General features: G+C 56.9%; 1 protein-coding gene across 5 annotated transcripts; it reads right to left on the bottom strand.

Moving 5' to 3' along the window:
* Positions 1–1,865: 1,865 nt before the first annotated feature.
* Positions 1,866–17,569, bottom strand: PRX (periaxin). 5 transcript variants are annotated; one of them, XM_059666524.1, is made up of 7 exons: positions 17,518–17,569; positions 14,069–14,106; positions 13,889–13,987; positions 13,642–13,767; positions 11,028–11,184; positions 6,388–6,584; positions 1,866–5,746 (listed from the first exon to the last, which is right to left on the bottom strand). In XM_059666524.1, exons 4-7 carry the CDS (start codon positions 13,666–13,668, stop codon positions 2,039–2,041), a joined length of 4,089 nt encoding a protein of 1,362 aa, XP_059522507.1. In that variant the 5' UTR covers positions 13,669–13,767; positions 13,889–13,987; positions 14,069–14,106; positions 17,518–17,569; the 3' UTR covers positions 1,866–2,038. The 5 variants fall into 5 exon arrangements, with proteins under 5 accessions (XP_059522507.1, XP_059522509.1, XP_059522508.1 ...); XM_059666526.1 differs by having other exon boundaries at positions 13,931–13,987; XM_059666525.1 differs by lacking the exon at positions 14,069–14,106 and having other exon boundaries at positions 17,518–17,568.
* Positions 17,570–23,693: the final 6,124 nt, after the last annotated feature.

Here is a 23,693-nt window from a genome sequence, read left to right as displayed (position 1 = left end):
TGGAGTAGGCCCAGGCGGGAGAGGTTGGGGAGACAGGCAAGAGGCTTGTGGATGAGGCTTTCAGGAGGCCAGGAGGCCAGGCTAAGGGACTGAAAAGTTTGGGGGGGGAGGAGGGAGGTGTCCCAGAAATGGGGACATGGACAGAAGCACTTTGGAGGAGAGGATGCTAAGATCAGGTTAGGGAATTTAATATTGAGTGCTTTAGAAGCCTTACCCTTACAACACACGTTTTATTTTTTGTTTGTTTGTTTGTTTTGATTGATTTCAGAGAGGAAGGGAGGGGGAGAGAGAGACAGAAACATCAATGATGAGAATCATCCATTGGCTGCCGCCTGCACGTCCCCCACTGGGGATCGAGCCCAAAACCCAGGCATGTACCCTGACCAGAAATTGAACCCTGACCTCCTGGTTCATGGGTCAGTGCTCAACCACTGAGCCACGCTGGCTGGGCACACCATACATTTTAATAGCTCCATTTAATTGAAAAAAAAAGTTGGGTGCCAGAGACAGGCTTTGACCTTGAGAAGTCTGGCTCTAGAGCCAAGCTTTGAACCACCACCCCACACATCCTCCGAGTGCTCAGGAGATGTCCAGGGGAGGCATGTGGAGGCCAGTGGATCCCCTCATGCACCCAGGAAAGAATTTGGGAACTGTCACCCAGAGGTGAGGGGCAGAAGCCGGGAGGGTGAAGGGCCTAGGATGGGTGTGGGAGTGGATGAGCCCAAAGGGCACAAGGAGAGAGAGGAGTGGAGAAGAGAGGAGAGTGTTCAGGAAGGAGGAAGGGGCCGGAGAAGTCAGGACAAGGGAGACAGAGGAAGCCCTTAGTGTGATCACAGAGAAGTCACTTCAGACACTGGACGGGGTAGCCCTTGTTGGAGGAAAACCCCATGTGCTACAGAGCTGAGCTGGCCCAGGGGTGTGGGTGCCATGAGGGCAGATAACCCCTGCATGTTTGGTGGAGACAAAGAGAAAGCATGAGACAGGGTAGTGACCTGAGGGGGGCAGGCTTGAAGGGAGAAGCTACTGGAGTAAGTGGAGGGTCTGTGACAACTCAAGGGCATGGCCCTTCATCCTCTGGGATGGGAATAGAGTGGAGGAGTGGGTATGGGGGCATCAGGGGGAGACTTGGAATGGGAAAACAGGTCTTCCTACTAGTCTGGGGCATGGCAGAGAGATGGGGGGAGGAGGGTGTCTGTAGGCCCTGGCAGGAGCTTAGGGGCATAAATCCAGAGTGAGGTTGGGTCCCTGGGAGCCGAGATTGAGCCCCTAGGACTTAGTCCTCCGAGGCAACCAAATGTCTTGAGTGGAGGCTCTGAACCCAGGAGAGGCCTTCCTGGGTGGGGCCGGGTGGACCAGGCTGTCAAACCAGCCAGACAGAAAAGGCACAGCAGGATGCAGAGGCGCTGTTGTTGGTGGAGAAGTGGCCAGCAGAGGGCAGGTGGGTAGCAATCAGTCTGCTCTCTCAGGGCCCCTGGGGCTGTCCTGGCCAGTGCGGGGGTTCCCCAGGGCAGGCGGAGTCCCCAGCAGAGGAGTCCTGCTGCTATGCTCTGCTGGGGAACTTCCCAGAGTCCTGCTCAGGGGCCCCTGGGATTTCTGAAGGGCTAGGACAGGCCCCCCTCCCACTACGCCCATCCCAAGGCCTCCCTGACTCTCCTCAGACCAGAGGTGGCCTGTGTCTGCCTACACAGGCTCCTTCAGGCCAGGATCATGTCCCCCCTCCTTCCTTCTCTGGGATTCTTTTCTCTGCACCCTCCCTTACCCCCCCCCCGCCCCCCCCAACCCCTCTCCCCCGGACGCGCGCGCGCACACACACACACACACACACACACACCCTCCCAATACACAGAGAAGACCAGACACAAGGCTACCTCTGGATTATTTATTCACATGGCTTGGCAAGATACAGACACTCTTACCAATGAGCCAGGCAGGAGGCCTCCGCGGCTCCTGGCCCTCTGAGGGTTAGTGCTGGTTAACTCACACACAAAAGGGGTGGGGAGGGGAAGACAGGAGGGAAGTCTCCCTCTGTCCTGGGGCTTCAGATGACAGCAGTCTGAGTCCCCTCCATCCTGGTGGGGCCTGGAGCCCCTGTCTCCGAAAACCCCACGCTGGGCAGTCGGACCCGGAATCCACCCTCTTCGCGGTCCCTGCTCCCACTCCGGGCCTTGGGGCTTAGGGACACCCTGGGGAACCGGAACTTGGGGGACTTCTCCCCACCAGGGGACTTGGAGGCTGCCTCGCCCTCCTGCCCCCGAGAGGCCTTGGAAGAAGTAGCCAGGCCCACTCGAGGCAAGCGAACTCGTAGGCGGCCACGGCGACCAGAGGCCCCTTCCCTGCTGCCCTCCTCCTCCTCCTCCTCCTCCTCCTCAGGGCTGGGGGAGCTTTCCCCAGCAGCAGCCTCGCTCTGGCTGAAGCCCACACGGGGCAGCCTGAGTTTCGGGCTCTTGGCCTTCTCGCCCTCCTCAAGCCCCTCCTTGGCCCGCACCAGGCCAAACCGGGGCAGCCGAACCTTGAGCTTGTGCCCAGCGTCTCCCTCACCCTCTACCACCTGGTACTCAGCGTGGCTGCCCATGGCAGGAGGCGAGAGCTCCAGGTTGGGCAGTGAAAGGTGGAAGGATCGTTCGGCCCCTGGGGGCTGGTCTCCAGGTCCCCCGACCCCAGCCCCAGCTCTGGCCCCCGATGTGGGCATCTTCAGCCTCAGCCCACCCTCATCTGTGGCTGCCTCACCCACCTGCACTTCTCGGCTCAGCCCCACATCCAGCTCAAGCTGGGGCACGGTCACAGTGGGCATCTTGAAGACGCCCTCTCCCACCAACAGCTCAGCACCCTCTCCCTTGGCTTCAGGCAGAGACAAGGTCACCTGAGGCACCTGGACCCTGTAGCCTGCTGTGCCCTCTGCTGAAGGGGCTGCACTCTCAGCCTGCTGCCCCGAGGTGGCACCCAGGCCAGCCTCACCAAATCTGGTCAGCTCCACCTGAGGCAGAGAGATGCCCAGGGGCATCCTTCGCACCCCCTCCTGGCCCTCAGTGCCTGCCTGCCTGGTTGTGGACACCTGCAGGCCTGATAGCCGCGACCCACTGACGGCCACCGCCCCCTCTGCCCCCACTTCCTCCTGGGCCCCCAGAGTGACCAGTTCCACCTCAGGGATCTTAAGCTGCCCGACCATCAATTCTGCCTTTTCTCCCGGGCTAACACGCCCACCCTGGATTTCTACCTCCTTCCCCCGAGCCAGCCCAAAGGAGGGCATCTTCAGTTTGGGCATCTTCACCCTCCCATCCCAACCCCAGCCCTTGCCCTCCAACTCGGACACCCCCGGCACTAGTTCTCCAGCCTCAGTGTCCCGGACTCTGACCCCAAACTTGGGCAGGGTGAACCTCGGACCCTTGAGCTTGAAATCGGCCCCTGCCGCCTCCACCTTGCCGGTGGGCAGATGGGCATCCAGGCTGAGCTGCGGAATGGACAGATCGAGAGCGGGTAGCAGGCCTGCCTCCCCGACCCCTTTCGCTTCAACCTCGGTCCCCAACCGAGCCTTGGGGAGTGAGATGGCGAACTTGGATGCCTTCAGCTTGGTGGCTCGCCCAGCCCCCTCAGCCTCTGCCTTGGCCACCTTTGGCCCCGAGAGTCCGAACTTGGACAGGGAGAACTTGGAGGTGGGTTTGACTTTCATCTCCATCACCTCTACCCTCCCTTCCTCGACTTCCACTGTGGGCAGCTGTGGAGTGACGATCTCAACAGAGGGCATCCGGAAGGCCACTTCCCCAACCCCCGCTGCCACCTTGCCCTCTGCCCATTCCACCTTGCCCTCTGCCTGTGCGGCCTTGCCTTCTGCTCGCTCCACCTTGCCCGCGTCAGCCACTGGAACCTGCCCCTCCAAGCTGAGTGCTCTTGGCAGGTCCAGCTCCACGGAGGGCAGTGTGAGAGAGGGGACGCCCACATGAGCCTCGCTGTCCACCTCTGGCTGCAGACAGGGAAGCGTCACCAGCTTCCCTGAGACCTCAGCCCCTGCCTCGCCTGACTTGCTTCTTGACGGGGACCCTGCCCTCCCGAATTTGGGCATGGTCATCTTGGGCATCTTGAAGCCAAATTCCACCCCCTCTGCCTTCTCTGCCCTGGCAGCTTTTAGCTGCACGTCTGGAGCCTTGGGGAGCTTCATCTCAGGTGCCTTCAGAAGCTGCACATCTGGCACCTTTGGCGCTTGCATTTCCGGCAGCCGGATCTCTGACACCTTCGGCAGCTGCACCTCTGGCAGTCGCACCTCGGGCACCGCCATCTCGGGCACCTTTGGGAGTTTCATCTCTGAGACTTTCGGAAGGGCCACCTCTGGCAGTCGCACCTCGGGCACCGCCATCTCGGGCACCTTTGGGAGTTTCATCTCTGAGACTTTCGGAAGGGCCACCTCTGGCAGTCGCACCTCGGGCACCGCCATCTCGGGCACTTTTGGGAGTTTCATCTCTGAGACTTTCGGAAGTGCCACCTCTGGGAGCTGCATCTCGGGCACCGCCATCTCGGGCACCTTTGGGAGTTTCATCTCAGACACTTTGGGAAGTGCCACCTCTGGGAGTCGCACCTCGGGCACCGCCATCTCGGGCACCTTTGGGAGTTTCATCTCAGACACTTTCGGAAGGGCCACCTCTGGCAGTCGCACCTCGGGCACCGCCATCCCGGGCACCTTTGGGAGCTCCATCTCAGACACTTTCGGAAGGGCCACCTCTGGGAGCTGCACTTCTGGAAGGGCTGCCTCTGGCACTTTGGGGAGCTTGACCTCAGGGGCTTTGGGGAGCTTCACGGCAGGCCCCCTGACCTCAGGCGCCGAGACCCCAATGCCAAAGGAGGGCATCTTGGCGGTGGGCAGCTTCAGCTTGCTCTCAACCCCGGCTTCGGGGGCAGTGGGCCGGGCCTCCAAGAGAGAAAGCCCGAAGGTGGGCATTCGAAGTCTGGGCCCCTTCGCCCTGACCTCAGGGCTGCCCTTGGCCACCTTGACTTCAGCTACTTCCTTTGCTCGGGCCCCAAAGCGGGGGAAACTGAAGCCGGGCATCTTCAGGGCCACCTCGGGCACCTCTTCTTGGGACTCCATCTCCGCACCCGGCAAAGCCAAGTCCACCCCCACAGCAGGAACTGCTACGTCCAGGGTGGGCACCGTCAGTGCTGCCGGAGCCCCTTCCCGCGTCTCCCGACAAGGGAGTGTGGGCAGACTGGGTAGCGAGGGCAAGGGGGGCAGCTCCACTTGGGGAACCTGAATCCCTACAGCCACAGGCTCCACAGCAGGTGCGGCGGGGGCTCCAAGCCCCAAGGTTGGCAGGTGTAGGGCAAAGCCAGTGGCTGCTTCTACTGCGGGGGCCTCCTTCCCCAGTCCCTTCGGGGCTGGGACCTGGGGGACGCCCACCTCTGTGCTCGGCAGCCCAGGCCCAACCAGCTCCAGCTGGGGTGCTGTGAATCGGGCCCCCGCTGCCACCTCGGCCTCCGCTTTGGCTTTCCTGGGGGGAGGAGCAGCGGCAGCCAGCCGCGCTACCTGGGCCTCTTCGGCCACTTCCCGGACACGGACACGCAGCTGCGGCAGCTGGAGGCGCCGGCGGGTGGGAGCAGCTGGGACAGGACCCTTGACAGCCTCGGCTTTGAGGCCCCGACGCAGACGGGAGAACTTGGGGAAGGAGAATTCGACGTCAACGGGGGCCAGATCTGCGGGGGCCCCCAGGGCCCCAGGCACCACCATCTTCTTCTTCTTCACAGGGGACAGACTCTGGATGTTCTGGGGAGAGAGGAGAGAGGCGGGAGGCAGTGGGACAGTGAGGCCTAAGGTGGACAGGGGGAGCCCCACCTGGTGGTGTACCAGGCTGGGGATGTGATGGATTCGACATTTTGTCCCCCAAACACCATCCCCACTTCCTGCCTGTCATTTCACCATACTGCCCTTGAAGGCGAAGATATTCATTTAGAATCTTACAGTGAGTCAACAGGAATGTGGAAACTGGGACCCAAGACTTCTAGGTCCTCAATCAGGATTTTCCTCAATACCCTCATTCTAGAGATGGGAAACTGAGGCCTACGGAAGAAAAGAAACTTGTCCAGGGTCACTCAGCAGTAAGCGAGGAGCAGTCGGGCTGAAACCTGGAATCCTGATTTGGAATCCCCTGGTCCAGGACCCCTCGCAAGCCTGGAGCTGAGAGTGAGGACACCTCTCCAAAGTGGGTGAGGGCCCTGGTCTGGGTGGGTCCCCCACCCAGGGAGGAGTTTAGGGTCACAGAACAGGAGGCAAAGGGTGGGATTAGCATTGGGTTAGTGACAAGACAGAGGGCCAGGCTGGCCCGCGGTGTAAGGGAGTAGGGTTCATGGCGCAGAGACGAGATCGCCGGGACAGTCCAGCGCTGGGGCCGGGCTAAGCACGCGTACCAGCTTGGCCACCTTGGCCCGTGGGCCCTTGATCTCGTAGCCAGACACGGTCCCAGGCCGCAGCGCCAGGTCCCCGGTGGGCACAGTGCGCTTCAAGCAGAAGGAGACCTTGTAAGGCTCGGCACATTGCAGCAGGCGAAGTGCGTCCTCGTACTTGAAGTTCTCAAAGAACACGCGGGCGCTCAGCAGCTGGTCCCCTGCAGGCGAGGAGAGCAGGGGTGGGCATCTCTCAGCCCCACCCACGCCTGGTTCCTCCCCTTCCCTGGAACCGGTGCGGCGAGGCCCCGCCCAAAACTTTGGCTCCCACCTATCCCAAGCGCAAGATTGAGCAGCAAAGCAGCTCCTCCCTGTTTGAAGTCGGGGAACACTTAAGAAGGAAGCCCCATCCCATGGCCTTAGCTCCGCCTCCCCACTGGGCAAATCCACACCCATTCGGACCAGGCCTGTCGCCTTCCCATTCCCCCCCATCCTCACATTTCAGACCCTGTTTTAAACAGTTAAACTTTATAGTTACAATGTTCCCTTCATCTTTTGCCAGGTTTAAAAATGTGTACAGAGCCAGGCAGGCATGGCTCAGTGGTTGAGTGTCGACCTATGAACCAGGAGGTCACAGTTTGATTCCTAGTCAGGGCATATGCCTGGGTTGCAGGCTGATCCCCAGTGTGGGGTGTGCAGGAAGCAGCCGATCAATGATTCTCTCTCATCATTGATGTTTCTACTTCTTTCTCCCTCTCCCTTCCTCTCTGAAATCAATCTATATATATAAAACCCTAATATGCAAATAGACTGAAGGGCGGAACAACTGAACAAGCAGTCACTATGACGTGCGCTGACCACCAGGGGGTGCACGCGGAACATGGCGGGCGTCAGCAGCAGGCAGCAGTGCAGAACATGGCAGGCAGCGGCCGTGGTGGGATGGTGGAGCAGGTGAGCGGGGTCACCAGACCAAGTCAGGGCGCCGGTCACTATCATCAGGGCGAGCCTCTGTTGGTTACTGAAAATTCTTTGCTTCCCTGTGCCGCGGTCCCGCCGGGCACTCGCACTTACTGCTGGCGCCGGCCCCGCTCACACCCACTGCCGTTGCCTGGCGCCGGCCCCGATAGCTCGGCGCTGTCAGCTGGTGTGAGCAGCAGCTGCCAGCCCCAATCACCCCTCAAGGCTTCTCCATCTCCCCCTGCTCCTGAGGGGCAATCGGGACCAGCAGCCGCCTCTTGCACCCACTGCTGGCGCCGGCCCAAATTGCTCCGTGCCATCAGGGGGTGTGAGCGGGGTCGGTGTGGGAGCAGCGGGGGCGGGAGCGGGGCTGCCGGCAGACAGGGGACTAGGGGCCATGGTGGGAGGGGCCAGGCAGGGGTGCAGAGAATGGGCCGAGACCTGCCCCTGTGCACACCGCAGCCTCACAGCCCACAGTTCCTTTCAAGGTGCATGAATTCATACACTGGGCCCCTAGTCCTATATAATAAAACCCTAATATGCAAATCAACCAAACGGCACAACGACTGGTCTCTATGACACACACTGACCACCAGGGGGCAGACGCTCAGTGCAGGAGCTGCCCCCTGGTGGTCAGTGTGCTCCCACAGGGGGAGCGCCGCTCAGCCAGAAGTCGGGCTCATGGCAGCACTAAGGAGCCCAGCAGGAAGGTGGTAAGGAGCGAGGGGTCCAGAACTGCAAGAGCCCTGGACTGTGAGAGGGCCTAAACTGGCAGGCAGACATCCCCCAGGGGTCCCAGACTGTGAGAGGGCGCAGGCCAGGCTGACGGACCCCTCCAGTGCATGATTTTCGTGCACCGGGCCTCTAGTAAAAATATATTTAGGAAAAAAATGTGTAGAGCTGTGAAGAGTGGGGAGATGGGATTGTCAGGGAACTGTTCTGGGGAAAGGGCTGGGCATTGGAGTCCACAGATGCCTCTCTTCCATGCCCCAATTTGGGGGACATCTGTCTACAGAGTTCAGGGCCCAGGGCCCTAGCATTTACAGGGCATGACTGTCCTGAGAGGAGCTACATCAGGCAGGAGAAGGGGAGGGAAAAGAATGAAGTTTCCATGCCTGGCCAGTGGGCTCAGTGGTTAAACGTTGACCTATGAACCAGGAGGTTTGAATCCCGGTCAGGGCACATGCCTGGGTTTCGGGCTCCATCCCCAGGTAGGGGGTGTGCAGGAGGCAGCCGATTCATGATTCTCTCTCATCATTGATGTTTCTATCTCTCTCTCCCTCTACCTTCCTCTCTGAAGTCAATAAAACAAAAATACCTATTTTTTAAAAGAATGAAGTTTCCATGGGTGGAGGTGGGAAAGGGGACAGTCAAGAGGCAAAGCTCTGGGGAGCCAAGACCAGGAATTTTGGATCTGGATGTCAGTGGAAGTCAGCGCCTCACCCCCTGCTCACGTAAAACGCCTGACGTGGTTCTTTTCCCGGCAGGCTCAGGTTCCCTCCAGTCAGTCACCTTACACGTGGCCTTTCAAAGTCTGCCTGCTAGTGTCTGCCCAAGTCCTACCCCCCACTGTCCTCTCCATCTGCCCTCAGCACAGCGGACATCACGCTCTCCCCAGCCTGTGCATGAAGCCTCCTCCCTGCTCTCCTCCCCTCCACCTGCCACCACTGCTTTCCCTCAGAACTGGCAGAGGGGGCAGGTCAAAGAAAGAGAATGGGCAACTGAGGGGAGAAGCTGTTCAGACTCTGACGTTGCTTCCTTTACTGAAAGAACAGAATCAGGAGACAACTTCCAGAAGCTTTCACCCGATTCGTCACCCTCCGCCCCCCTCCTGTGGTGACTTACTCCACTCTCCACCTGTTCCGAGGAATGAACGGTCCCACTCCTGGCTCCGGCCAATTCCTCCAGCAACTCCCCCCCTCCCCATCATTGTTTTGTCCCCCTCTTCTACACTATTCCTATCAGCACATAACATGCCAGTGTTTCTTACATATGAAAAGCTGTCTTGACATCACTCCACCTGGAGCTCCTGCCCACTTCTCTCTTCATCTTAAGGGCAAAATGCACTGGGTTGTCTCTCTGCATTATTTCCACTTCTGCAATCACACTTGTGATTCCGCATCCCAGAGCCCTGAACTGTCCCTCTCAAGGTCCCAGGCAGTGACCTCTCAGTAGCCAAGTCCAGTGGTCAAGTTCCAGCTTCCTAGGATGGTTCCTCCCCATCCTCCCGACCTCTTAAAGACACACTAGCACAGAGTTCAGACCTTAGACCCCTTTATCCACACACTCTACTCACCCCTTTGGGAAGCTCATCCAGATTTAGGAGTTTAAAGATCATAAATATGCTGACAACTCCCAAGTGTATCTCTCCAGCCCAGCACTCTCCCCTCCCTCCTAGACTTATATATCCAACTGCCCTTGCACATCTCCCCCTTGGTGTTCAAGAGACATTTCTCATTTAATAAATCCAAACTGTTCTGGTCTTCCTCCAAATAAGCCCCAGCCCCAGTATTCCCCAGTTGTAAGACTACCATCTTCCTTGACCCCTCCCTTTCCACCACACCCGCTATCCAGCGTGAAGGCTCCTCCTCCAAAATAAATCCAGAATCCAAACCCTTCTCTTCACCTCCAATAACATCATTGTGGCCCCAAGCATCACCATCTCTTTCCTGGATAATCACAGTAGCCTTTTTGTTGGCCTCCCTACTCCTCACCCTGCTTGCCTACAGTCTCCTGCTAATATGCTAGTTGAACACAGTCAATTCTCCACTCACAACCCTCCCAGATTAAAATCAGAAGTCTCACCATGGCCCATAAAGTCCTCTAAAAACGCCCCTCCCTCTCACCTCTCTGGCCTCATCTCTTCATTCCTTCTTCACTGACTATTTTGTCCACACTGGCTTCCTTTTTCTCCCTCCAACAAGCCAGGCACTTTCCCAGCTTGGGGTGTCTGCACTGGAATGCTCTTCCAGATGGCCCCACAGCTTACCTCCTTACCTCCTTCCGGTCTTTCCTCCCTTCCTGGCTCACCCTATTTAAAAATTCAGCTTCTTCCCTGGCATCTGTGGCACATATTGCCTCCTAACTTACTATATACTTTACTTTTTTTTTTTTTTGCTTAAATATGTCTCTCTCCACTAGAATGTAAGCGCCCTATCTGTTTTGTTCACTTCAGTAACCCAATCACCTAGAATACTATATGGAAATAAAAGGCCCTTAAATAATAGTTGTTGCATGAATAAACCACATCCGTCTCATCCATGTTACCTAAGACATCCCTTACTAAGCTACCCGCTCCACCCCTCCACGTTAACTCCGCCTCCAGCCCAAACAACAAAAACAATAACTAGCACTTACATAGTGCTTACTATGTGCCACTTAGCTATGTGCTAAGTGTTTTCAAATGCTGACTCATTTAATCTCCATAATAACCCTATGAGGCAAGAACTGGAATTATTCCCATTTAGAGATGAGAAAACCGAGGCACAAAAAGATCAAAAACCAATAAACAGCAGCTCTGAGACAATGAATCTCCACAGCCCACTAAGAGCAGCTGAAAAGCCAAAACACAAAGCCCCGCCCCACGACCTTAACTCCGCCTCTTGGCAGCCCGTCGCGCTCGGGCCCCAGGGCAGATTCCTAACCCCGCCCCCGCGCAAAGGCCCCGCCCCCGCGCAAGGCCCCGCCCCACGCCTCGCCCCGCCCACCTTCCTGCAGGCTCAGGCTCCTGGCTGCCGGCGAGTCCTCGCGCAGCTCGCGAATGTAGATTCCTTCCTTCCCGCCGCCCGCTACGTTGATGCCGCTGACTCCCGTCTGCGCCTCCGTCTCCACGATGATTTCCACCAACTCCGCCCGCCTCAGCTCCTGCGGAGGGCGGTGCGGGGTCGCCACGGGACGCCAGACCGCGCCCAGAGCCCGCCATCGCGCTTAACCGCGTCTCTTAAACCATTCCTTAGGGCACATGTCCCTCTGCGAGGCTCAGGCTGGTCGTGCGGGCCCACCCACGCTGGCATCTCCCCTTTAAGGAAACCCGGGGGTCGCTCGTTCAGTGGGGCTCTCGGAAAGGTTCAAGGGCTCCGCTGGCTCGCTGCTCTCCCAGATCCCCCCGGGCGGGGCGGGGCGAGGGGCGGTGTGGTGAGGCCAGAGTCCCGACCGAGGAGGGCCTGATGGAGCGGCAGGGGCTATGCTCTCAGTGGGGCGGGGCGGGTTGGGGAGGGTGGGGCTCTGGGGGTGGGGCTCCGTTAGAGAGGCCGGGGTGGAGGGGCCAGTAAGGAGAGGGGTGTGGCTAGGTGTCTGTGGTGGTGGGTGGGCACCCACAGTCTCAGGAGCTATGGGGCGGGGCTTTAATCACAGCCCAACAGGGTTGCGGGTGAGGATGGGCTCCCAAATAATGGGCTGGACTCTTAAGAGGAATGGAATGGAGGGGCGGGCGTGGGGCTGACCTCCTTGGAAACATGCATGTGCGTGAGACTGTGCCCTATTGTGGACTCTCTGACCCCAAGACCCGCAGAACGCCCATGGGAGAGGGAATCCAGTGAAAGGGGGGTGCGTGGGTAATGAGTGGTGGACAGGCGACATGGCATTCCTGGTATTTACTCTCAATGGTGCTGACCTGGCCCTGGCCCAGCTGCACACTGGGATTCACATCTGGACTTTCCCGGAATAGGCAGTGAGAGACCTCAGTTCCACAACTGTCTGGAAACCCAACCTGCTGTGTCTCCGGGAGAGAACTTCGCCCTCTCTGGGCCCGTGTCCCTACTGTAAAGTTGGGTGAGATGGGTGTACTAGAAGGAGTCTGATTGTGAGCTGAGACCTGAAGCAACAGGCATCCAAACGGATGCTCTGTTGGGCAAGGCGTCCAGATTGGCGCAGACTGGAGTTGAGCCCAGGGCTAGAGAGGGGAAAGCAAGCCTGGACAGATGCCCCACAGCGTGGCCCTGAGACCAGAGGGTTGGGCAGAGAAGGGGTAAGAAGAGTCGTGGTGAAGGTGGCAGGGAGCAGGATAACCATCACCACCACCCGTAGGCCCTGGTCTAAGCATTTTCTGTGTGAGATCTCGTTTCATCCTCCCCACAGCTTGGGCAGTCACAGAGGGGGACACAACGGTTCAGAGAAGTGAAGTGACTTGCAAGTTAAGCCACGGGCCTCAACCTCAGGACTGTGACCTCAGAGCCCATAGACTATTCTGTAGGCAGTAAGTAACCTCCTTGCACTTCACCCCCAGCCTGCCACCCCTCGACCCGCTTGGATCCTGTAAAAGTGGACCCTCTCAGTGCCTGGCACCTGGTAGAATACAGTCAATGCCAGTGCATTATCTACTTAACAGTGACAGCAGCTGAGAGTAAAGGAGGCTTCCTAGGTGCCAGGCCTTGTGCAGATGGCGGGTGTGAGAGTCCTCAACAGCCTCAGAATGGGGGGACCATGCCCCATTTCACGAATGTGAAAACTGAGGGTTAGAGAGATCAGGTCACCTGTTCAAGGCTGCACAACTGAAGTGGTAGGGTTGGAATTTAAACTCATGGTCCAGCCCTGTCTGGTTTGGCTCAGTGGATAGAGTGCAGGCCTGTGGACTGAAGGGTCCCGGGTTCAATTCCGGTCAGGGGCACATGCCCGGGTTGCAGGCTTGATCCCCAGTAGGGGGTGTGCAAGAGGCAGCCGATCAATGATTCATCATTGATGTTTCTGTCTCTCCCTCTCCCTTCCTCTCTGAAATCAATAAAAATATATATTCATTAAAAAAAATAAACTCATATGTCCAAACCCTGTGTCCTCAACCCTTGCACCATCCTGCCACTTTCGACGAAGGGTTTCTGCTACGTTTTCTTTTTAAAATATATTTTACTGATTTTTTTACAGAGAGGACGGGAGAGAGATAGAGAGTTAGAAACATCGATGAGAGAGAAACATCGATCAGCTGCCTCCTGCACATCTCCTACTGGGGATGTGCCCGCAAGCCAGGTACATGCCCCTGACCGGAATCGAACCTGGGACCCTTCAGTCCGCAGGCCGATGCTCTATCCATTGAGCCAAACCGGTTTTGGCTGCTACATTTTCTTTAGCTCATGGTTAGTATAATTCCATTCTGCTCCAATGAATTAGCTGCTTTGAATCTTAGTCTGTGCCAGGCTCTGTGCTAAACACTTTACATATGTTAATATTTTTTCCTCACAGTGACCCATAAAATAGGCCCCGTTACTATTTCCATTTCATAGATAGGGAGACTGAGGCACAGGGACGTCTGGAAGTGTTTCCTTGCTGCCCTCGTCTGTGCCCTCCACCCAGGCCCCACAAGTGCCCCTTGGAGGACGTATGGGCACTCACCTCAGCACTCCGGCTCCTGACCTCCATGGCGCTGCTAGGAGTCACCTGGGCCCCAGGCTCCTGCTTCCTCTCTCCCTTCTCCTGCAGGACCAGCTTCAGTTCTGCATGGAGCAGCTGCCTCTGAGCCTGCGGGGGACAGAGATGGAGGTTTGAGGCCGGGGAGGATGAGGAGAAGAGGCTGGGCTTAGAGGGTGAGGTCCAGGTGGTATCAAGGGGAGGAGGGCCCCCCCCCCAGCTGTCCTCTCACCGCCGCCTGGGCACAGGCACCCCCTCCTAACAGGAGCCTAGCCTGGCGTGCTGCACAGTCGTCTGTGGGACGCGCACCCTTCCTCTGAGGTCTTGCTGCCTGCCAAGGAGAGACAAAGGCATGAAACTCCAGGCAGGCCATGGAGGGGCAGGGAGGGGCATGTGCATCAGCCAGGCTCACCTCAGTGTCACCTCCTTGGGCCTCCCGGGTCCGGGGCTCTAAGAAGAAAAACATGAGCATTCCTGTCAGCTAACCCCTCGGACTGCTCCCTGAGTGCCTGGCCCTTCCTTCACTGTCAACACTTTATCTCCATAGCACAGGTGGAGAGCCTGCGCCTCAGAAGCCCTTTACCCAGGAGGGCACAGTTGGCCGGCAAACAGTAAAGCCAGAACTAACTCCTAGGCCTCCCTGACAGCAGAGCCCCCGAGGCCAAAACCTCAAGGGGCCAAGGAGGCCAAATGCACTATAAAATCATTATAACCATCCCATGTACTCCCCGTGGGTAAGTCACCTCACCTCTCTGTGCCTCAGTTTTCTCATCTATAAAATGGCATGATTGACAGCACCTCCCTTGCAGGGCTGTTGGGAGAGTCAAACGAGCTACTAAATATAAAGTGTCAGGCACATGGAAGCCACTTCATGCGCACTTGCTGTTATTACTGAGACCTTCCTGTGGCACTGATCTTCCACTGTCAGATGTTCCACAGGGGTTATTGCCTGTGGACCTCAGAACCCCCTTAGGAGCTCAGTACCCTTATTGAGCCCATTACGAAGAGGGTACCTGAGCCTGGGAGAAGGGGAATCACTTGCCCTCATCACAGACTTGAACTTGTCTGAAAGCTCCAGCCCCTTATTCTGATAATAACTAATGGGTATCGAGTGCTCACCCTTTGCCAGTCCTGTGCTAAGACTACTGTCCACCTCACGGAAAGCCCTAGCCCCTCAGCCCAAGAACCTTGCTCTGGTCACACAGCACAGGGAGAAGGGGGCAGAGCTGGATTAGTATGTAGCCTCCCCTGAAGCCCTTCTGGGGGAAGGGGGGTGGATATTATGTTCCCCTTGTCTCCCCCCAGCTCTGGTCTTGTCTCCCCAGCCCCCACCTGGCATGCCAACATGCCAACCCCCACTCCCAAGGGAAAGGTCAGGCCTCACGCGGCACATTCCCTGAAACAATGGCCCATCTTCTGTGCCCAGTCACATTCCGCCCCTGCCCACCACCCCCAGCTGCACAATGGCCCTTCATAGCCCACCAGTGGCCAGGAGGGAGGACACAGGGACCCCCTCAATGTTCCAGCTATGCCCACTCCATTGGCTGCCCCCTCACCCCACCAAGTCAGAGGGCTCCTCTCTGGCTCTGTTAGGGGTCTGGGTCTCCGTGTCCTTTCCTGGACTCTCCTCTGAGCCCCAAGCTCCTCCAAGCAGGGCTGGCTTCCATCTGGGGATTTCCTCTAAACTGGGCCCTGTGTTGACACCCATAGACCTTGTAATCACCCTGGATGTGGTAGCTGTTTTAGGATTGGAAACAGGCTCAGAGAGGGAAAGTGACCGGTCTGGGGTCACACAGCTAGCATGTGTGCCCTTGACCCCAACCCTGCGCCTTAACTAGCATTGGTGGCCCTGAGCACTGGAGGAGGCCCAAGGAGCAAAACAGCTGGGGCAGGAGCAGGGCTGGGCAGGGCAGGGGCAGGAAGTGGGGGTTGTGAAGGTGCCAGAAACAGGCACTTTTAGAGGGACCTCTGTGGTGCCAACCGAGCTGGGCAGGCACTTTATAGACAAGGCCTCATGGTACCCCGTTTTACTGATGAGTAAATGAGGGCTGAGAGGACATCACCGTGACAGAGTCGGGACTTGAACCCAAGGCTCAGAAGCTAACTCTGAGTCCCGGACGCAGTATAGCATCCTGAGTCGGGGGTGGGAGAAGCCTGGTCCTTGTAGGAAGTAGTGGAGACGGAGGAAAGGATCTCCTGGACCACAAGCTCCCTGCTTCAGGCAGGGCATCGAGGTCACACCCAGAGGCTGGCACAGGAAGCTCAGCAGGGGTGGGGACAGGAGAGTACCCTACTCCCTCATCCCTGCCCAGGACAGCGGCCAGCCCAGGTTATATTTAGCCCCAACTGTGCCCTTCCTGAGCCACGTACCCAGCCCCCGGAAGGAAGCCCACCCCACCCAGGGCACGCTGTTCCCAGCTCTGCCCATCCTACTAGGCAAGGGAAGGAGGGGTGGGAGGTTCCTTGGGGCATCCCTGGCTTGTGTTGGAGGAAGATCTAATGGGGCTCCCATGGTGAATCAAGGCAAGGCAGGACCCTCCTGATGCCAGCAGCCACTTCTTGAGCAGGTCCTCTGGTGCGATCCTGGTACATTCCTAACCTTCCAGAACTCCGAGTCCCCATTTCTAGAGCACGTACCAGGTGCAAAGATCCGTCCCTGGATAATTAAATGCTCACAACACCTCCCCGGAAAAGGTACAGCCTAGATTGTCATTTAAAATGCCACTCATGCCCTTCAGGGTGGCTGGGGTGAGAGGCACTGGGCCCTTTAGCTGAGCTGGGCCTGCTGAGGACTCCTCCAGCTTTGCCCTATGGCTGGCGACAACCTCATTCTCCCCACTCGGAGCCTCAGCTTCCCTAGCTACTAGCCATCTGGTGCCCTCGGTAATGGGATGGGGAGATTGACCTGACCCATCCAGGACCCTAGACAAAACCTGAGGCCATCTAGTGAGGTGAGGGGAGGCATGGCCTGCGGCTGCCTCAATCAATCCCTGCTCCCGCACTTCTCAGGTTGGAACACTGGGGCACGGTATTTCACTTCCCAGGGCCTTGATTTTCTCAGCTGTCAAATGCAGTCAATAAGAATGGTTTTGAAAATTGGTAAGATAGCCCTGACCAGTTTGGCTCAGTGGCTAGAGCATCGGCCTGTGGACTGAAGAGTCCCAGGTTCGATTCCGGTCAAGGGCATGTACCTTGGTTGCGGGCACATCCCCAGTAGGGGGTGTGCAGGAGGCAGCTGATCGATGTTTCTCTCTCAGGGATGTTTCTAACTCTCTATCCCTCTCCCTTCCTCTCTGTAAAAAATCAATAAAATATATATATATATATATATATATATATATATATATATATATATATAAAATTGGTAAGATAATTGCAGGTGCTTAGAATATAGTAGGTGCCCAGTCATGTAAACTAGTCTCTGACAGCAAGTGAGAGTCCGGGCTGTGCTTCTCAAAGTATCTCATATCCAGCCTCTGCCCACCGGTGGCTCCGCACTCTTTCCTACCAAAGGGGAACTTTGGATGAGGAACAAAGTCCATGACCTCACACCAGGTGAGCGCTGCCTCCAGCACACTCTTCCAGGGACCAAGCCGCTGCCCTATCCCTTCAGCAGCCCCTTTTAGAGAAGTAAAGTGGAGGCACAAAGGGTGAAGTGTCTTGTCCGAGGCTGCACAGCCAGAGAGAGAGGAACGCTGGGATTGGAAGCCAGGGTCTGGCTTCAAAGTCTGTACCTTCAACTCCTACAACACGCTGCTTCCTGAGCCCCAGGCACCCTCCCAGCACCTCCCAGGACCCTAGGTCCCATTCCCGAGGCTTAGTAGCCTGGCCAGGAAGGGAGCTGGCTGGCTGATCTCTTACCACTGGGCCTCCAGACACCTCCAGAGCAGCTCCTGTCCCTCGTCTGCTCAGCCCCAGCACCAGGCTGGGGGGGAAAAGGAATGGGGAGGGAAGAAGGGGAAGACCCCAGCCATTGGCTGCCCAGGCATGACATCACCAGGGGTGAGGGTGGGGAAACAAACATCCCCCCTCCCAGCTACATTCACTTGCCAGGGGGGTGGGGAGCCACAAGGCAGCTGTGTTCCCTTGCCTGGGGTGAGACTGCCACCACGAGCCCCTGCTCTTGGGATTTGCATAGCTACAGCCCCTTGGAGACTGAGCACCCCACCAGCGTGAGTTCCTGGCTTTCAGAAACAAGCCTGGCCCCCCTGGTTCCTGGGGCCCCTAACATAAACTTCCACTCCCTCTCCCAGCTCAGCCACCGCCTGGCTATGTGACTTTCAGTAAGTAACAGCATCTCTCGGGGCCTCCATTTCTTCATTCCTAAAACAGATAGTAAAAGTGCTCACCCTCATGGGTTTGTTGTGAAGATTAGATGAGTTAAAAGAGGCTACAAACCTTTTAAAGAATCTGGCATAGAATGAATGCTACTTGTAAATATTTTGCATTTTTATCCATACAAATCAGGGGGACAGCTAGCCTTGTCAGCGGGCTTTTGGCCTGCGTGAGACAGGCACAGGGGAGTCCCACGACTCTGCCTAATGGAGTTGCCATTTGAGGGGACACCTATCTTGTGCTAAATACTGTGCCCTGCTCCTGGAATCAAGGGTGCAAGGTGGGTAAATTATACCCACTTTTTAGCTATACAGCCAGGAGTGGCTGGTCTGGGGTCCAACTCCATTTCTGCTGGACCCCAAAGATGCTGCAACACGGTTCTGTCCCCCCATATAACAGACAAACGGGCTCTGAGAGGGTGACACCCATGACCACCCACAGCAGGTAGTCGGTAGCACTAGAATTTGAACCCAGACCTGCCCAACTCCCAACCAAGGCCTCACCCTGATACCCTGGCCTCCGGCCCCCAGCCTTCCCTGACTCACCAGGACCTGGGGGGCGGCATAGGAAGCACAAGTACCTCCACATGCCCTTCGAACCCTCCTGGCTGCTGCCTCGGATGCCCACAGCTCTCTGAGCCCAGGCCTGAGGCTGGAGCTGCTATGAGCCTGGGGATTACCCCCAAAGTGCACATCAGCAGCTTCTGCCCCATTGTGCAGCCAGGCAAGGCCACCAGGCCCTTTGTGCAGCCTCAGCTCTCACCCCAGCACAGTGGGCCCTCTGAGGAACTGTCCCCTTGACTACACTGTATATCAGGGCATAGGGACCAGGTTGGCAGGACCCCATAGAACAGGTTGGCAAGATCCCAGAATGCTCGGGGCCTCCTCTCTTCTCTCCAAAATGTCCCCTGCCCACTCTCAGCCACTGGAGAAGGCAGGAATGTGCTGAGCTCTGGGAAAAACCTTCCAGGCCTGGCAGCCAGCGAGGGTTGGGGTGTGGCCGAAACCCAGCCAGAACCCTCCGCCCAGGAGGGGTGGAAGGGACAGTGTGGTCAGGGCTGTGGATGGGCCTGAGGAGACCCTCAACCATTGCAATCTGCCCCCGCCCCCCACCCCTGACACCCCTCGCTTTCATTGATCTATTCAAATATTCATCTGTTCATGTATTCATTCAAAAAACATTTGCTGGGCACTAGAGACACTGACACACCGACATTTACTCCAGGGGTGGGGGCAGACTCAGGAAAGGATTCCTGGAGGAGGAGACATCTAAAGTCAAGCTGAAGGGTTGAGACAAGGGAGCCAGGTACAAAGGTGGGGAAGGGGCTTCAGGTGGAGGTACAAATACGGGCAAAGCACCAGAGGGGAGAAGGGAGCAATCCTTTATCCAATATCAGCGGTCAGTGAGCACCTGGTCCTGTGCCCAGCCCCACGCTGAGCAGTGCTGTGGACACCGTATGACCGAGGTAGCCCGGGCCCGATTTCACAGAGTTCACAGCCCAACAGGGGACAGACCCAAAATGGCCAGGGTTGTGATGGAGACTCGCAGGCAGAGAGGCCAATCAGGGCCTTGACAGGGGAGCCCAGGAAAGGGGCCTGTGCCAGCCGAGGAAGGGAGGTCGGGGAAGGCGTCCTGAGGAAGGGACGTGTGAGCTGAGACTGAATGACTGATAGGAACTAGACTAGAGAAGAGGGAAGGGAACAGTTTTATGGGCAGAAGGAGCCGAATCCGAAGAGAGCTCAACACATAGGAAATGTCCAAGAGCTGAGGACTGCATCCTTGTTCATACCAGTAGCTGCGCCCCCAGAACTAAGCATGCCCCTCTTTAGCATCTCCATCTCGTTTATAGCTTCACCAGCTCCTAGCAGATGCCTTCTCTGTATCTATCCCTGGGCCGGGCCGTGCTGGGGACACAGTAGTGACAGTGACCGCCCTCACAGAACTCACAGTTGAAAGGGGACAGACGTTAAAAAAGTGATCAACAGGATGAGTCTATTATTACACACAGACCCAAGTGATATGAAAGACGGATCTAGGTCTATATGAGGGGCCTGGCATTTCGGTACTATCAGAATGATCAAGGAGGGCTTCCTGGAGGAAGTGACATTCAAACTGGCACCTGAAGGATATGTTGAGGAGCACATGAGACTTGGTTGGAAAGTTGTAAGGAGGACATTCTGATAAAAGGGAAGTGTGTGGAAGGCCACCTGCCCAGTTTCATCAGAATTCCGACTTAGGGAAGTGTCGAAGGCGGCGCCCCTAATTATTCTTTGGCCTTTCCAAACAAACCTGTGCATATGCAGACCCCCCGGTGTTTACTGGAATCCTTATGCTTAATCCCTGGATGCCCCTGCCTAAGGACAGAGTAAACATGTGTCCTCCCAAGATTACTCATCCTACTGATTGTATCTAAAGATAAAAATTCCAATAAAGGCCTAAGGAGGCAGGCAAAAGAGGGAGCTCTGGCTACTAAAGCCAGCCCCCCCCCCCCCCTCTCTTGCACAGTCAAACTGTGTCTGACTAATCTGTTCATCCGTCGCTCAGCAGCTGCTCGTCAGCCCCAACAAGGACACGCAGGGATTCATGCAAAGCTGTGAGTGGTAGACAAATGAGAGTGGGTTTCAGGTGGAGGGAATAGCCTGTGTGCGGAGCTCCTTTGAGAAATTGGCGAGTGTGAGGGAAAGTGAGGAGAGGTCATCAGGGCATGAGGAGGGGCTGAAACTGTTCTGAGAGCCCTGGGTACCAACATGAGGGACAAAGTCAGAGCTGAGTTTTAAGTTTTAAGTAGCTGAGGGTGGAGTCTGACTACTGGCCAGACTAGAGTCGGGAAGAAAATCCACCCTGTCTGCTCAGGGTCAGACAGACCAGGGAGTCTGCTGCCTGCTTTCCTGTTTCTCTCTGTGCCTCAGAGGGCAGATACCCTTGCTTGTTCCCATCGCAGGTACCAAGCACCCAGTCTTTTGCCGTTAAGTGAGCTGTGAGCTGCCCTTGAGCAGGCGAAGGAAGCTCCTTTCCCTAGTTTAGTGTGTTTTTGTCATAACTGGTATGGCTCTCTGTGTGCTCCTCTATGTCTGTTTCTCCCTTTGTCCCTGTTTTTGTTCCTGTCTCTGTCTCTTTGTTTCATCATCTCTGTCTCTATATCTTTCTCTGTGTCTCTGGCTTTCCCGCACCCGAGAGGGTGTGGCCATGGGAACTTGAGTTTAGAAGTTGGCACCAGTGTCCCGGTTCTGGCCAAGGCCACCTCAGTAAACACAGGACATCCTGTAGGGCAGGGGAAGGAGGTGGATGCTTCTGCTCAGGGACCACCCTCTCCCCACCCAATCTGAGTTGGGCAGGAGCCAGGTTTCCCGGTGCAGCCCAGGGAAACTATCCTCACCTCCGTCCTTCATGCCTGCTCCTGCCCCTGGCCCTCTCAACTGAGCTCCATTCCCAGGGCCAAGCCATGTGGATGCTTTGACACACCATGTCCCTCTCTGGCCTTGGTGTCAACCGCAGGCCTGGCCCCCCATCCCCCAGTCTCCTAGCCAGAGCTGAGGTCTCGTCCTAGGCTCCTCATTCACAGCTTATCAGTCCTCCACCTCTCCCCATGGCTGCTCCTGGCCTCCCCTCTGGTCTCCTGGCCTCGTCTCATCTCATCACTACCACGTGCACATGGAAGCCAGAGAGATCCCTTTACTCCTAGATCCCTTTACCCTACAGCCTTCAGAGCGAAGTCCCTCACCCCTCCAACCCCATCACTGACCTTATCACTTCCCCCTCCTTCAGTCAAACCCAGCAGCTTACAGGTCCCTGAAGAGGTTGTAGGGTCCCTCACCTCCTAATTCTTGCACATGCTGTTCCCTCTTCCTAGAACAGCCGTGGGCAAACTACGGCCCGCGCCCGTTTGAAATGAATAAAACTAAAAAAAAAAAAAAAAAAAAAAAGACCATACCCTTTTATGTAATGATGTTTACTTTGAATTTATATTAGTTCACACAAACGCTCCATCCATGCTTTTGTTCCGGCCCTCTGGTCCAGTTTAAGAACCCATTGTGGCCCTCGAGTCAAAAAGTTTGCCCACCCCTGTCCTCGAATATTCTTTCCTCAGAACAGCTGTGTGAGGTGGGTACTGTTACGGTTCCAGCTTAGAGATGAGGACTCTGAAGCACAGAGAAGTTAAATACTTTGCTTAGGGTCACAGGCCACAGAATGGCAGGTCTGAGGTTCCAACACAGGCGGTCTGGCTCTCAACAAAACCGCTGCTGTACGGCTTATTGCACCAATAATCATGGACTAAACATCATTAGATTTCCATGCTGGGACTGCACATCCTAGGTACTTGGCACAGGGGTGGAAGGTGAGCCTTGGAAGGTGCAGGGTTCAGGTCCTAGAGGACTGGGATACATTCTGAGGGCCCGGAGCAGGGGAGAGATGTGGTCAGATTTTCCTTTTAGGTAGGGCCAGGCACATAGTAGGTACTCATAAATCTTTGCTGAACGAGAAAAGGAAAGAAGGGAGGGAGGGAGGGAGGGTGAAGAAGACCAAGGACAGGAAAGAAGTGGGTGTGTGGTGGGGATCGCTGTGAATGTCCATGGAGGGGAGCTGGCCTGGGGAGTGTTGTGGTGGGAACACACAGAGGCTCTGTGAAAGGCAGCAGCAGCACCAGGGCTGGCAGCTCAGCGAGGAATGGTGTGGGCCCTGGAATCTGCTGGCTGAGGTGGTGTGGCTTCCTGGGGTTGAGCCTGAGGACAGAAGTGCACACCAGAAAGTCAGGGAGCCTGTACAATCATCCAGAGGTCAGACACGGGGACAGTGGGGCAGGTCCTCGGGCAGGAGCTGTTCATAAACCTGAGGGCACCAGAGGAATGGGGACCACAGCCATCTAGCCCATCTGGTGCTTTTGGACAAAAGAAGCTCCCCTTCCCCAAGGCACTTGACCTCCACCTGCTGGGAACCCGTCATCATAAACATGTACATGCAGGTGCCCAAGACGTTTGCGGTAGTCACTTAAATATGGAGTCTTGTGCAGTGCACAACGTCTGCAACTGTACCCAGAGGCTCTGGGGAGAGGGGAGCATGGCGGCCAAGGAGGCACAGGGGGCAGATGGGGAGGATCACGCACAGACCGGTTGGCTGTCTGTAGGCATAGGGAGCATCCTGCAATTTGGCACTGGGAGACATCAGCAACAGGCCCGCACAATTTTGTAAACAGGGGGCATTGCTGACCCCACACTGGGGGATTCCTGAACCACTGGGCAGATCTCGGGAAAATCTAAGGCAGCGACGTCACAGACCCCAGACTGGGCACCAGGGGGCATCGCTGAGCGCGACTAAAGTCCCAAGGACTGGGTCAGGGTCCACACGGAGTCGGAGTCCCATTCCCCCGAGGCTGGAGTCGGGCACCCGGAAGACCTTCAGCCTGGGCACCCGCTCCTTTCGAGCCATTTCCACTCCCCGCCCAGGCCGCCGCATCCACTTCCAGAAATGGGCACGACTTCCTCTGCCCCTCCAGGAAGCGCCTCTCCGCCCGCCCCTTCCCGCCCGGGGCTGCGCGCCTCCCCCGGCTCCCGCCCAGCGCCAGCCTCCCTGCAGCTACGGGCGGAGGAGAGGCGTGAGCGCTCCACGGTCCCCGTGTCCCTTCGCCGGCGCCTCCCCGTCGAGGCCCAGCCCCTGCGCTCACCGCCTGGCCTCTGCTCCTCCCCGCGGCCCGCACCCCGGGCGCT

This window comes from Myotis daubentonii, chromosome 15 (assembly GCF_963259705.1).
Source record: "Myotis daubentonii chromosome 15, mMyoDau2.1, whole genome shotgun sequence".
Lineage (NCBI taxonomy): Eukaryota > Metazoa > Chordata > Mammalia > Chiroptera > Vespertilionidae > Myotis > Myotis daubentonii.
This window is presented reverse-complemented; position numbering and strand designations above follow the sequence as displayed.

Excerpts from the sequence above, each read along its gene's own strand:
- PRX (XM_059666524.1), bottom strand. The coding sequence starts at position 13,668 with ATGGAGGTCAGGAGCCGGAGTGCTGAG. Across the intron at positions 6,585-11,027 it reads GAGCCTGAGCCTGCAGGAAG|GGGACCAGCTGCTGAGCGCC; the intron begins GTGGGCGGGGCG and ends CCTCGCCTGCAG. Across the intron at positions 5,747-6,387 it reads GGGCCAAGGTGGCCAAGCTG|AACATCCAGAGTCTGTCCCC; the intron begins GTACGCGTGCTT and ends CTCTCTCCCCAG.